The sequence below is a fragment of the Aphidius gifuensis genome, linkage group LG5, assembly GCF_014905175.1.
Source record: "Aphidius gifuensis isolate YNYX2018 linkage group LG5, ASM1490517v1, whole genome shotgun sequence".
Taxonomy (NCBI): Eukaryota; Metazoa; Arthropoda; class Insecta; order Hymenoptera; family Braconidae; genus Aphidius; species Aphidius gifuensis.
The window spans coordinates 1,675,688-1,690,881 of record NC_057792.1 but is presented as its reverse complement, the minus strand read 5'-3'; the positions used below and the strand labels follow the sequence as shown (position 1 = coordinate 1,690,881).

Sequence of the window (15,194 nt, the reverse complement as noted above, 5' to 3'; positions counted from 1 at the left end):
GATACTTGTCTATTCGTTTCAGTGCATAGGCATAAATTGAAAAAATAATATGAAAAAAAAAAAATCATCATAAGCATCATGTGTACTGTTACAGCATTGTTAAATAGTTATAGTTAAACGTGAGATATTTTGTCGAGGGTCGTATATTTGAATATAATAGGTTGACACGAATAGTTCACACGCTGAGATTTAACATTAAATTGTATTACAGTGTTGCTGAACAACGAATTTTCTTAACTACAACTATAATTACAAATATATATATATAAAATATCATAACTATAATATTATGCAATCACGCTGTTTAACAACTTCCTCAGTAAAATATTTTCTTCATTCACTAAAAAATAAACAAAAAAGAAAAAAAACCGCAAGAAATAAATATAATATGTAAAAATAAACCTTTGATCTTATTTTTAATAAAAAAATAATAATTTTTTCTTCATTATAATATTGTGAATTATATCAAAAAATAAAAATCAAATTTATTTTTTTTAACTATATTATATTATAAAATGATATTTCACGCGATACCCAAATAAATAAAAAATTATATTTAATACCGGAAATTCATGTTAATGACTTGGTTATATTTTAAATATTTAAAATGATAACTATTTAAATAAATAAAATGATTATTTAGCTATACATGCCAAAAAAAAAAAAAAAAAAAGAAAATGAAAATTTATTTTTACTCGTGAATTATTTATATGATTTTTTTTGGGTTTTAATATTTCAATCTGCTTTTGTGTGTACATGTTTATATTCCATGGGGATATTTGGCCCGATTTTTAGGAGTGCATGTCCACTGTCCACATGTATGGCCATACATTGTCGATGTCCTCCCTCTCGATGAAAGATAGAAACGCGTGTGCATTTTTTTTTTTTTTTTTTTGAGAAAGCTGGGCGATGTTCCAAATGCACATAAACGTGACATAGTGTGTGAGGGGGTTAAAAGAGGATTTACTAAATAATAAAAAAATAAAAAAATACAGTCGCCATATTTATGGCGCCAAAGTAGATGGACACTAAAATCAAGACAAATAAATAATATTGCACAAGACATACTGTTGCAAAATCAAGTGTATGCTTTCTCTTTGTAAGAATTTTAATTTTCTTCTGCATTCACATTTTATATATTGTTCACAAAAGAGAAAAGTATATAAAAAATTTTTTTTTAAAGAAATAATGGTTTATTTATGATTACAAGTGAAGAATTTATTTATTTATATTTTATTTTAACAATAAATAATCATTTATTCAATTTTAAATGGAAAATAAATTTTGCAAATTTCAAGTAGACATACATGGTCATTGGTCAGACAATATTAACCCGATAAAAGAAAAATTAAAAATTATTTTTCAACTTTTTTTTTTATCTACAAGAAATAAGGGATGATAATAATGAAAAAAGAAAATTTAAAAATTATTTAAAATATTTATTTTCATTATTTATTCATTTTTATTTAATCAATATTTAATCTTTTGAGTTTTATCTTATGTGCATGATCTTTTTTATACTCCGGAAGTCAGTGATGTTCACCAATTGTCACAGGAAATATAATCACATGATAAATAAATTATTCATGCATTATACACATACGATTTATAAATAAATAATTTCAACAATATAAAAAATGTGATATTTTCCATTTTTAAATTGTTATGATATTTTTAGTATTTACAAAATGATTGGATAAATATTTCTTAAAACAAATCAAGTATTTTGATAATAATACTGCAACGAAATAAAAAGCAATCGAAAAATTGATTGATAATATTTATTTCCATTTAAACAAACGTCATTAAACAAAAGACATTTTTAATTTTCTACTACGTTGTTAGTTTAATATTGTTTATCTTATCTAATCCTAAAACCTATTAGTATTTCTCGAAAATTATTATTCACAGCGTAAAACTTTTTGAAAATCATCATATGATTCATCTCTTTTAAAACTTTTAATTATTTATTTTATTATTCACTATCTAAAACTGGCACGTTTACATGATAAGACGAAGGAAATTGCAATGACTCCAGCATCATTTAAAAATATAAAAAAAAAAAAAAATATTAATAATATTTAAATATACTTCCTATGAAGTCATCAGAGTATAAAAAAATAACAATAAATATTATAAAATACAAAATGCCAATAATAATAACAATAATTGTGGGAAAATAATAATAATTATGTAAAAAATAAAATGCATTTAAAAAATGAAAGAAAAAAAAATATATATATTATTATGTCGTAAACATTGGCGACCGGTGTGTGACACATAAAATAATAAAAAAAAAAAAACAATTGAAAAATTAATACACAACGAATAGGTGCTGCCACTATTACGTGATGCGGCAACCGGCACACGCATTTACTATCCCCACTCAATTTAAAAAAAAGTGCGCTTGCCCGGGTGCTCGGTAATGTTCGGCTCATTCCCCCACAAGTTAATAACAACTCGAGCTCACACGAAGCAAAACCGAAACGACATTTCAGTCGCTCTTTGGCGTTCGCGCGGAAGAGTACGTCTGTCAAAATATCATCATAAAAACCGGTATTTTCATTAAAAAAAAATAAAATCAACAAATATTGTTTAACAAGTTTATTTATTGTTTGAATGCACAATTATTAATGCCAAATTTAATTATATCGCGAGTAAATTTGCTTGTTTTTAATCAAAAATAGTGAACTGCGTGCGATAGTGTTTTGTTTTTTTTTTTCTCTCTCTCTCTCGTTTTCTACTGCAAAACAAAAGAAGATCAGTAGAAAAAAAAAAAAAAAAACCACCAAACGGAGTGTATTTTTTGTGTTTGAAAAATGTGTCATAAAATATTGTGATTGGAGTAACAATTGTGTACAAAAAATAACCAATTTCTTACATTAAAAAAAAACACAATAATGCTGATAATATTTTTTTATAATTTTACGTGTTAATAATTTGATTTTAAAATTATAAATAATATTATATTTATTAATATATATTTTTATAATTTTCTTGATTTAATAAAAAACATGAAAATATTGTTGGGACAAAAATAAATATATCGATTTCTGGAGTTTGTGTGGCATATATTTTCTGGGTCGAAGAAGAGAGCGTCGTTTTTGCCGGCAGCCGGCTTCTTTTTTTTTTTTTGTTTTTTTTTATTCCTTTTTTATTTCTCCACGCGGCAAATATATTGTTTTAAAAATATTATTGTTATTGCATTCCGTATTTACATTTTTTTTTTAAATGTGCATATATAATGGATACTATCGTGAATTTAGTAACATTGTTAAACGTCAATGAACGTCACATAAATTTATCAAACATTACCATTTAAAAAAATATATAAATAATTATTAAATATTGTTTTTTAAATAATTTATATTATTTAAATTATCATTGTCATTTATTTTTCATTATTTTCATCATTTTTTTTTACCAAATTATCATTGTGATTTAATTAAAGTGCAAATGTGTCGGTGATGTGAAAATAATTATCAAGTGTTTCATTAAAAATAATATATATATAACAAAAAATTGAATATAATAATTATTGATTTTTATTCAATAGTAAATAATAATAATAATATTATTTTTCATTTGATTTCACAACGTTATTTTGGTGGTGACAGCGAAATTTTGATTTAAAAAAAAAAAAATTATCACGTGTTTGTGTTTATTGTGTACTTGTTATTGTTGTTGTTAATTTAGTTTCTTATTTATTGAAATATAAAAATTCATTTAATTTGAAATTGTTTTAATTAAATTTGAGCAAAAAAAAAAATTGGAGTTATTGGAGTAAAAGAAAAGCGAAAAAATTGTGTTTAAAGTGATGTTTTACTATTGAAAAAAAAATTGATGTTAATAATTTTTTTTATGTATTTATTTGACGTGAAGATAAAACTAGTTGATTGATTGATTTTTATATTTATTAATAAATAAATAATAATTATTTAATCATGGATATCCTGCCAAGCGAGAACATATTCAGAGAATTGGAGGGAATACAAGATACAGGATACTTTTCAGCCCAGACATCACTTGAAGATCATTGGCAACAGGTAAATAAACAATCAATTAATTATAAATAATTTAAAAAAAAATTATATAAATAATTTAAAAGTTTAACAACAAAATATATTTAACTTAGATGACAAAGTGAATATTTATTATTCAAGTGGAAAGTTTTTATTTTGTATTTTGTTAATTTTTTAAAAAAATATTTATTTAGAAATCATTGAAAATTAATATATTTTTTTGTATTAGACACTTTTGTTTATTTATTTTTTAGTTTGACATTCTCATTATATATGACTCGTTATATTCATTGCAATTTAAAATAAAAAAATATATATAGCTATATCTATTTATGATGGTGGAAAAAAATAAAACAAACTAGGTTTTTCTAAAAATAATAATGCATATTTCATTTATTATAAATAATGAAAAAATATATTAATAAATATTTTCTAATTATTTCTTTTGTCATATATTAAAATGTCAATATTTTAAATATTTAAACACGTTTTGTTGTGAGGAGATATTTTCAGACGGTTTCTTTTTACGCAATAGTTTCAATATTTTTTTATCGTCTGTGTGTTTAATATATGCTGGTAGTGTGTGTGTATGCACATATTCGGTCTTGCATGTTGAAATGATCGTATCGATACTTCTTGAATATTATTTTTTTTGTTTTTTTTTAATTTAGCCATGAAATGCATGCAAATATAATTTTTTAAAAATATTACAAGTAATAATTTTTGAATCCTAAAAATAGCCAAAAGTAGTTTAATTTAAATACTTGAAATTTATTTATTTTTACATATAAATATATTTATTCTTACAGTGATAATTGATTAATCAAAAAATTTCATAATTTGTTGTTTTGATTCTGTCAATAAAATTTCGTATTGACTTGTTTTTTTTCATATTTTTTTGGGTCGTTAAAATTTAGATTGATAACTCATTAATAATCTATGTCAATATTATTTTTATTGTAAATTTTTTTATGAATCATTCAACAAATATTTTCAACACAAAAAAAAATAAATAATTTCCATGAATTTTCATTCTCTACAATATAATATTCAAAAAATATTATTATTATTTTTTAGTCTGTATGGAATATTCATTAGTTGAAAAAAAAATTTAAGTATTCAAAAAATGTCACTTGAAAAATTGTCTGATTAAAGTACCGAATATATTCGTATACGTGCGTGGTTATAGAATTTTTTTTTTTTTTATTTCCATAATTTATATATAGTACTTGTTCTCGGTTCCATATGGATTTTCCAGATTGGATTCGGACGTCATTTTGGCGATCCACGATGATGTGGCTCACCGCTGCCACATACACACTCGTTTCAATTTTAAAATAATAATAAAAAAATGAAAAAATACATAGACCCCTTCCCCTACCAAAAAAAAAAAAAAATAGGATTAATTTTTCTATCTCGATTATCATCATGATTTTTATTATTCCAATTTTCAAACTCAAACAAATTTATTATAAAATTATTTTAACAAATTCAATATTTTTTTTTTGGAGTTTAATTTCATTTATTATTATTTTTTAAATATTATTTATCATGGTTATCATGTGTGGTGTAATTTACCAACATATTGAATCTAAAAAAAAAATGAATAAAATTTAACAAAAGCCAGAAAGGTGTCTATGTAAAATATGTGTGTGTGTGTTGAGTATTTCAATGAATGGAAAGAAGGAAGTGTAGAGTAGACGTAACTCCCTTTTGTCTTGAAAAATACGACGACGACGACGACTGATGTACCTGTGTTGAGGCACATGTTTTCCACCTGCTCATTCGTTGATGTTCATTCTCATTTGCCCTTTTCTATTTCCCCCTTACCTCACATTCACGTACACATAATTTTTTTATTTTAATCCCCCTTTCAACCCCTCCATCATCATTCTTTCTCTATTTTTTTATTTATACTTCTTTTTTTTTGTCACAGTCTAGTTTATTGTTGTCTCTTTTCAACAAAACGTTTCGTCATTCTTCATCTTTCTTACACACTCGTAACCAATGAAATGAAATGATAAAACAATGGTACATTTATACAATGGTACATGATGTGAACGAAAGATGCTCATCATTCTGTCTTTCACATGTTAACTATTATTATATAAAAATATTTTTATTATTACTATATTTTCTACTGTAGTAAATTTTTTTTTACAATTAAAAATTTCTACTCTATTTTTAACCTTGAATATAAAAAAACATTATCATTTAATTAATTATAAATTGTCAATTAAAATTTATTCATAAAAAAAATTTTTAATTTGCCTTGAGGCTATTGTGTTTCTATATTATTTTTTTTTTAATTTTATTGGTTTATATATTCTAGGGTTAAATATACACAAGACATATTTTATATAATCTATTTATATCCTAAAACTACAAATAAAATTTACCGACAACTTGTTATAATTCTTTGAATTTTTCTTTATATATAGATTTTTAAATTAAACATGAGTATATAAAGAATTTTTTTTTTCCTTTTTTTTTATTCTACATTTTCTTTTTTTTTATTATTATTTTTTCGTAGAAATAATATATAAATATAGTTTCTTTTTGTTATGTGTGTATGTATTGTAGAGGTTGGTTGGGATGGGGTGGGTTGTGAGGGGGGTTTATAGGCAGGTAAGAGGGGTGAAGAGATAGACGTAGGATCATGTTCTGGTTCTCGCAAAATGAGCACATGGATAAGGGATGAAAGTATACGGGGTCAATCGTGAGCCACCTGCTGCGCACTTGTATTATAGTTGAGATTGTACTCAACTTTTTGTACATAGAGTAGCTCTGAAAGGGGTGAAGGGTGGGGAAAAAGTGGGGTAAAAAAAAAAACCATGTGAAGAGCATGTTGTGTTATATGTATATATGTATATATGTATTGATGTCGGTGAAGTTTAATAGCCCACTGATATATAGATATAAACACCAACCCTTTTAAGCTATTTTTATTATTATTATTTTATTCGCGATCGTGAAAAAATTGTAGCTTATTTTAGACCTAAAGTATATTTATATTTTTCAATAATAAATATACATTTAATGAAATAATAATTAAATTAATTTGTTATTGTTTTTTTGAGTATTTTTAATTTCATTCAATAAATTTTTTTCTAAGAATAGGGTCGTTTCTTTTTTTCTAGAATTTATATCATTAAAACATTTTTTTTTCTTTTTTGTCATTGAACATTATTTTTTTTTCTTTGTTTACTCAAAAAGATTAACCTAGTTTTATTTTCTGGAAAAAAAAAGATCTCTTTTGTGATGTATTTTCTCGGTAAGGACAGAAATTTAAATACCCATTTTTTTATTGATATTTAAATGTCTTTTAAATACTCCATTTTATATTAATTTAATTTTTAATTTTTTTTTTTTCAACTTTATCACCCCTGGGTATAAATATATTTAAGTAATAAATAATATACATATTTTTTTAATTTTGTCAGAGTATGTATACTTCCTCATCAACTTGGGATGTATATAAAAAATATATAAATAATTATTATTCTCTCGTGGCTTATGATGAATACTTGTTTTTTTTCTTTTTCAAGTTTAAATTTATATATATATTTCATAAATATTTCATTTTGGAGAATTTTTTAATGGTCGGTAGATGTAATAAGATAGAAAAATAAAATGCAAACTGATGGCCGTTGAGACACGACTACTTGAGGGTCAGACTGTATTAAATTGCACTTCGTTAAGGTCCTCTTTCATATTTATTATTATTTTTTTTAAATATATGTATATATTTTTTTATATTCGCATTTCCCTCTTTAATGTTTTTTTTTTTTTTTGGAGCTTGTTAATGCTTCTTTTGCTACTACTGTCAATCGTCATCTTCTGGCACTTGGGATATATTATCAGTATTCTTGTATCAATATATATAATTTAATTTTTATCATAATAATTCAGTCGTCTTTGATAGAATCCAGCTCAAAATTTTACTCATTTTTTTTTTTATTCAATTACATTAAAATCCAACTTGAACTTTTTCTTTTCTCCCGTTTATACCATACACTTTTTAAAATTTATATCATCTTCTTATTTTTTGTCTTTCTGGAAGGTTGTTAATTTTTTTCCATTTTTTTTTTTTTTTTCGCTAATCCCACTTCAAGGGAGCCATTGCTCCATGTCAACTTATCTTTATCTCTTTTTTTTTTTGTTGTAGTTTATTTATTTATTTTTTTTTACAAATTTTTTTTTGTATATATATATGTTCCTCTTTCTTTTCTTTAACCTTTTGCCACCCTTTCATTATTCGAGACGTCTTGTGTTTCGCCTTGTCAGACAGTTGCTGGGAAAAATTAATGAAATCGCACAAACTGTCAACTCAAAGTTCCAGACATGAAAGAAATAATAATAACAATTATTATTACTAAAGAAAATTTTTTTTTTTTTTTTATAATTTTTCATGTCTTAGTCATCATTACAATTATATATATATTTTTCTATTATTATAACATTTAATTATCATTATTTTTCTTTTTGAATTTTTTTTTTTTTCCATCAAGACAATAGACATTATTATTATTATTATTTTTAATAATTAAATTGATGACTATTGTTATGATAAACAGACTCATTGAACTGAATTATATTTCTTGTCTATTTAATTTAATTTGTTTTTATTTTTGTCTTAATTTATTTCATACGTCTTATTTTAATTTTACATTTCATTGTCTCTTCTTGATTTTCATGTTGTTGTTGTACATGTTCATATACAAAACAAGCATTAGAAGGTGTTAATGGATTTTCAGCTCTGTAAATACATTAAAGCAACTCATTTCAAACCTTAGACCATTACAATTCACAGCACAAAGTACTTTAAACTCGTGCGAAATACGTACTCATGTTGTTAAGGCTATATTCTCTCTTTTATTTTTTAAATGTCTCCACTGATTTCAAAGAAAATTCATTACAATTGTTTCATGATTTGTTTTTTATTTTTAATTTCAATTGTTAATCAAATTAACAACAATTGTATTGAATTATCTATTGTAGTTTATCGAAAATAAATATACAAAAAATAAAACACATTTAATTATTATTTTAAATTGATGTGTATTGATTTTGAATTTTCATTTTATTTTTAATATTTGTTTTCGTCAGTGGTTGAGAACACTTGGTGACTTAATCATCAAATAATAAAAATAATATTCACAAGCTGAATATTATTGATGTTAATGAGCTAGATTGGAAAGCTGTCGTTCATTTGAAAGTTATTGAATGTATGTTTGTTCTCAATGGCTACCAGTCTTAATCTTGTACGACACGTCTCAGACAAACCGTTACACATACACACATTTAAAATTGCTTTTTATTTTATATATTGTTTATTGTTTATTGTATACGTGAGTGTCCAGACTGAGTCAAACCGTATCATCAATGTCTCGACTGTTAAAAAATCATATTCAAAACTTTAAATTATATTTTAAAGAAATTTATATAAAAGAGTTTTCAGATGCTTAAATAGAGTGATAATTTTCATGAATGAAATGATCACAAGTAATTTTTTACTCATTGCTATATATTTATTTATAAGTGGCAATAATGATAAGTTATTTGCGATAAACAATTTACACTTTGTGCTTTGATAATTAAAATAATTATTATATTTTTTTGTCGATAAAAAAAATATTTTATTGTGAAATTAATTGATAAGGTTTAAAATATTATTTTATTTTTTTTTTTTCATAAACAATTTTAATTTATTGCATTCTTTGATTTTTTTTTTCTTTTTTTTTTTTCTATTCAAGGACACCGCATTTCCGGTTTTTTGCACTGACCGTTATGTCATTTCCGTTAAATAATTAAACGCTATTTGAATTAATAAAAAATAATCAATTAATAAATAAATAATCATTTAAAATTATTTTTAAACTTTAAAGTATTGCTTTGAAAAATGCATTTTTTTTAATTGAAATAAAATAAAAAAAAAACAAATCCACAAGTTCAATGACTCAACTGCTGAATATTCTAAAAATAATAATTAAATTATAAACAATCCAATAACAATAATAAAACTTAAAAAAATAATATTTCAATTATATTAAATTTCATTTAACCAATTTTTTTTTAATAAAAATGTCTTGCATTTTCTTGCAAGCATGTAATTTAAAATATAAAAAAAAAAAAAAAAAAAAAAAAAATTAAATAAATAAAAATAGTATAGGCACTGTCTTTGAGAGGGTTGTATAGACGAGAGGGTAAAAGAGAAAACAGCAAGGTAGACTTTTGCGGCTGGCTGGAATCGAAATGCTGCAACTTGGAAAACTGATATTGATCGGTTGCTCTGGTTATATATATAAAATACATATATATACACAAAGTTTTGTGAGTGTACATGAGAGTCGGCCTCGTTTCGTATAATTTTATCTCTCTGTCTATCGTACATTGATGTTGTCTATCGTCATCTTTGTCATACACATTTGGCCCTGCTGCTGGTCGTCGTTTGCTCGCAATTCCATCATATATATTTTATACACAACATACACACATGACTCTGTTATTTGGCCACACATTGACAGTGTATATAGCAACACACTGGCCACGTTTCTCATTCTCGCTATAGCATGCAAAAAAAACACACGTGTGATGCTGTATATATATATTTTTCAAAAAAAAAATTGCTGACTTTTTGAAAGCTTTTTTTTTTTTTTACTTTATATATATATACTTTTTTTTTTGCTGCTTGCATATTATAGATTATTATTTTATTTTTTTTTCTGTATTTCGTGAATGTTTATTTCAATGAAAAAAAAATTATTATTGTTGTTATTTTAAAATTGCCATTAAGCTGAAAAATTGTTGATGCAAATTTCATTTTTTTTGATTGGCTAGTTTTTTTTTTTTTTTTTTGATTTTGAAAAATAAATTAGTATAGTGATTATTCAAGTGGTTATTGATATTTAAAGAAATATAAATTGTTTATTTTTTAAATAAAATAATTTACAATGTATCGTAAATCATTGATGTGCTATTTGATTTTTTATTTTGATGTTTATTTTTGATTAAAGAGTTAATTTTGCACAAGGACATTGGTGAATGGTTATGAGATTTCTTTAGATCGATTTTCTCGTTTTGTTATGTAATTTATGATTGCCTGATCTGTTCACACGATATTGTTAATTGTTGTTTTCTTCTTCGTGTATTTATTATTTATGAATTCTTTGTGCATTAACTGGAAAGAATCAACGAAATATAATTATACTTGAATTAATGAATGAAAATATATTTAAACTTTTTTCATTTAATGTGTGTGTGCACTTACCACTTGACACACTTGTCTTTTTTTTTTTTTTATTAATTTTTTTTTACGCTGATATATATGTTTGAGAATTAATTTTACATTTTTAGCGTTTCCTCGTATTTTTATTTTTTACTTTTGGCTACTCAGTTTTTTTTGTTTTTTCCTGAGTACTTTTAGATAAAAAACTTCTTTATGTATGAATTCGTTTGTCAGACATGGTCGTTCCATTCACAGTATAACTTTCAACAATGTTTTTTGTTTTTTTTTTTTATTTAAAAAATTTTTTATTTGAATTCACAGTTTTTCACTGATTGTTTAGTTGAAATTGCGGTGGAAATAAAAAAAAAGGATAAATAAATCCTGGAAACTTTTTTTCCATTTTTTTATTATTATTTATTAAATTATTTCATGCGGTTAACAGTTAAAATTTTCTCATAAAAAAATATACATATAATACTTGAATAATAAATTGTGAAAAAATTATAAAACTTTCGGTAAAATAATTTTTTTTTTGTCATTTAAATTACTCCAAAAAATAGTAATTATAAAAAGACACATCAAAAATATATATACTTCAAAATAACACGCATTTTTTTTGGAGTGATTTTTTTTTTTTTTAACGTGTTTATAGATAAAATATTTTTCTTGTTTCTTCAAGTGACGCGAGTTAGTTACGTTGATAATTTTAGCGCGTTGGTGAAGAAAAACATTGAGGGTAACTTGAAAATGAGGTGAACGATGATGATGGAAAAGATAGGGGGGAGGTAGAGGGTTGTAGGAGATCGAGGGTTGAAGTGTAGATGAGCGTTAGAGGGTGGTTGTGCTAATGCACTTCCTTCCTGCCTTCAAGTTTGTGTTACGACTGCACGCTAAAAAGCCTCGAAGCTGCTCTCTTGCTAAAGGATATAAAAAAGAAAATACTTAAAAATATTGTACAAAAAAAAATTAAAAAGAATAACACCTAAAGCAAGTAGTTCTTTATATAAAAAAAAATCTATTTACCCTACTTTTTATTTTTTAATATAATCGATGTACTTCAACTTTTCACCATTATTATCACATATAATTTAAAAATAGAAAATTAATATAATTTTAACTCTTGTGTATATTAAAAATTGAAATTTAATTAACATGATAAAAGAGTACTCAAAAATACTAATACAATATTTCATGTAATAAAAAGTAAAAAAAAAAACAAAATGCTAATAATTAAATATAAAGAGAAAAAAAGAAAAAAAATGGTTTTTCTTATATTGAAATTGATGATAATGGAAAAATTGAAAATACGTGTTTTATATTATTTTGTAAAACAAGTAAATATATATATTTTTTTTCATGTTATATATGTTTATGCGTGTAGGGATATATTAACCCTCTGTGAAATATTTTAGATCACTCATGTTGATGCCAAAGTGAGATAGATATAGATTTTTAAGGTATTCACTCCATCTGGCGTTTTCATGATGCTGTAGTATGGTATATTTGGCAGTTGTAATTCCAGTGTATAGAAATTTACTGAAAGCCCTTTGGCAAACATACTGAGACATGTGGCTTGCATCCATCGGATGTCTAGAAGCTGATGTTGCCAGACGAAACGCGTGTAAGCGCGTTACCCAAATACGTCAAAACACGCGCCAGAAATTCTCAGCTTCAAACCATCCACAAAACTCTTTGGCATCAACACATATATACCATACATTAGCAATGTCATTGTTCATAAATATACATATTTATTTATCCCTTTGTTAAATAGTCTATTTTCAGTAACACACAATGAAATACTCAAAATTCTACTCCAAAATTTTACACATAAAATAGAAAATGTTCAAACTTTTTTTCATTATTGTTTTATTAAACTATAAAGTAACCCTTTCACTAACAACTGACTGTTGTAAATAAAAAAAATTAAAATTATAAACACACATGCAGTATAAAAGATGAAACACAGCTGGCTATATCATATCCGGAAGTTATACTTTTAAAACTCTATTTTTTAACATTAAAAAAAATTTTTTTTATATTCTCTATTTAATTTTCCTGCTTACTTTGTTAAGTATGAAATTTATTTTAGAAATTTTTCATTATATAATTTAAGTATATTATTCAAAAATTAAATTAAAAAGTATTGAATTTTTATTTTTTACAATAATTCAAGTATTTTACATAAATAAAATTGAAAAAAATATATATTTAACATATTTTTTAAAATTATGATAGATAAATGTATTTAAAATTTATTACATTTAAATTTTTTTACACCTTGAAAAATGAAGAAAAAAATATTAATATTAAATATATACAAGTTTTATAAATTCCAGAGTTTTACTATGTTATTCAATGAAAATAAATGACTATGAATGTCATGGTAAAACGTATCTTAAACTTGATGTGTTGAAAATTTTTCAAGTTTTAAAATAAAAAAACGTTTTATCTTTAATTTTAGAAAAGACATACATTTGCATTTTATGTAGTTTTTTCTATTATCTTATTTTTCGTCGTTAATGTACATAAAGTACTTGATAATTTAGCTTTTATTTTTGATATATATATAAACACTCACACACATATATTATATTTATATATGTGAATATATAAAGTATGAACAAGCCGCGTCCTTGGCATCGTAGACGCATTATTCATACCTTAATGAATTCCCTCAAGCCCTCTTGTCCAGACGTAAAAAAAATAATATCATCTCAACTGATATACCTTGTTTTTTTTTTTTCATTCTAAAACCACTAGTTTTTTGTGCTCCTGGTAGTTTTTTTTAAAGATTTAATTTTAAAACAGTTATGTCGTACGACATGGTCACAATATTTTCCAGTAAAATATTTATCTCGGTCAAGTTACTCCAAAAAAAAAATATCCACGTGTAAAAAAATATATCGATTGCAAATTTTTCTCAAGATCTTTTATCTAATTTCAAGTCGTCAAAATTCAATGACTAATTAATTTTTTGAATAAATTAATTTTAAAATTTGAATTTATCAAAGATGTAAAAGTAAATTTTAAAATAAATGATAATATTTATTTATTATAATTTTGTACACGTGTTAATACATTATTTTCATAATGTCAAATTTTAATAAAATAAAACTACATTTTTTCAGAAGATAATTTATTTGCTAATAATATAAAATTTAAATTTCAATGTAAAACACAGTAATACAATTAAATATAAATTAAAAAATGATATTATTCTTAAAATTTGAATAAATCTTTAAATTAAATGTATGTAAATAATTTATTCATAAAATTAGATGCTTTGTGTGTACTAAGGAAACACAAAATGGCGTCGTCAGTACAATGATATATTGCAAGAAACAGAGCGAGAGTTATTTGGTTAGGACGATGAAACACACAAGGGATGAAGAATAGGATTTTTGGAATAGATGGTAGTGGTGGTGAATGAGAAAGGGGGTTTTAAAGATGAAGAGAGAGAAAGAGAGAAAAATACAAGGGATGAAAGAGGGTGTATAGGAGGTGAGTGGGTAGGTGGGTAGGTTAGTTAGTTGGCCCGTGCGTTGCATATTAAAAATATTTAAATGTAGGTGTACCAAGAAGTAAGTCCCTTTATTCTTCATCCTCGCAAGCAATTTTTTTTTTTTTATTTTTAATTTTTTAATTCTTCTATTTTGTAATTCTTTTTCTCTCTTTTTATCCCTTGTATTATTTCATCCCTTTCCTCAATAAGTCCGGCTGCTGCAATTTACGGGGTTTCGCTCTGTATACGATAGTGCAAATTATGTTTATAAAACAATGCCAACCGCTTCACAGACCTTTCTTTTTATTATTTTTATTATTTTATATATATATTTTTTTTAATTTTATACATTTCCATATTTTAGTATTTCTTCTTTTCAACCCTTTTCATCTATTTTTACTCTTTTTTATGTATTTTTTTCTCCTACGTTTCTGCATTC

General features: G+C 24.0%; 1 protein-coding gene across 1 annotated transcript in view; it reads left to right on the top strand.

Moving 5' to 3' along the window:
• The first annotated feature begins 2,495 nt into the window (after nucleotides 1-2,495).
• Nucleotides 2,496-15,194, top strand: part of LOC122856720 (Krueppel-like factor 6) — a 143,236-nt gene continuing 130,537 nt past the window's right edge. Inside the window, exon 1 of the mRNA XM_044158503.1 lies at nucleotides 2,496-4,046. Coding sequence (XP_044014438.1) covers nucleotides 3,945-4,046 — 102 coding nt within the window. The 5' untranslated portion in view covers nucleotides 2,496-3,944. The remainder of the gene's footprint in view (nucleotides 4,047-15,194) is intronic.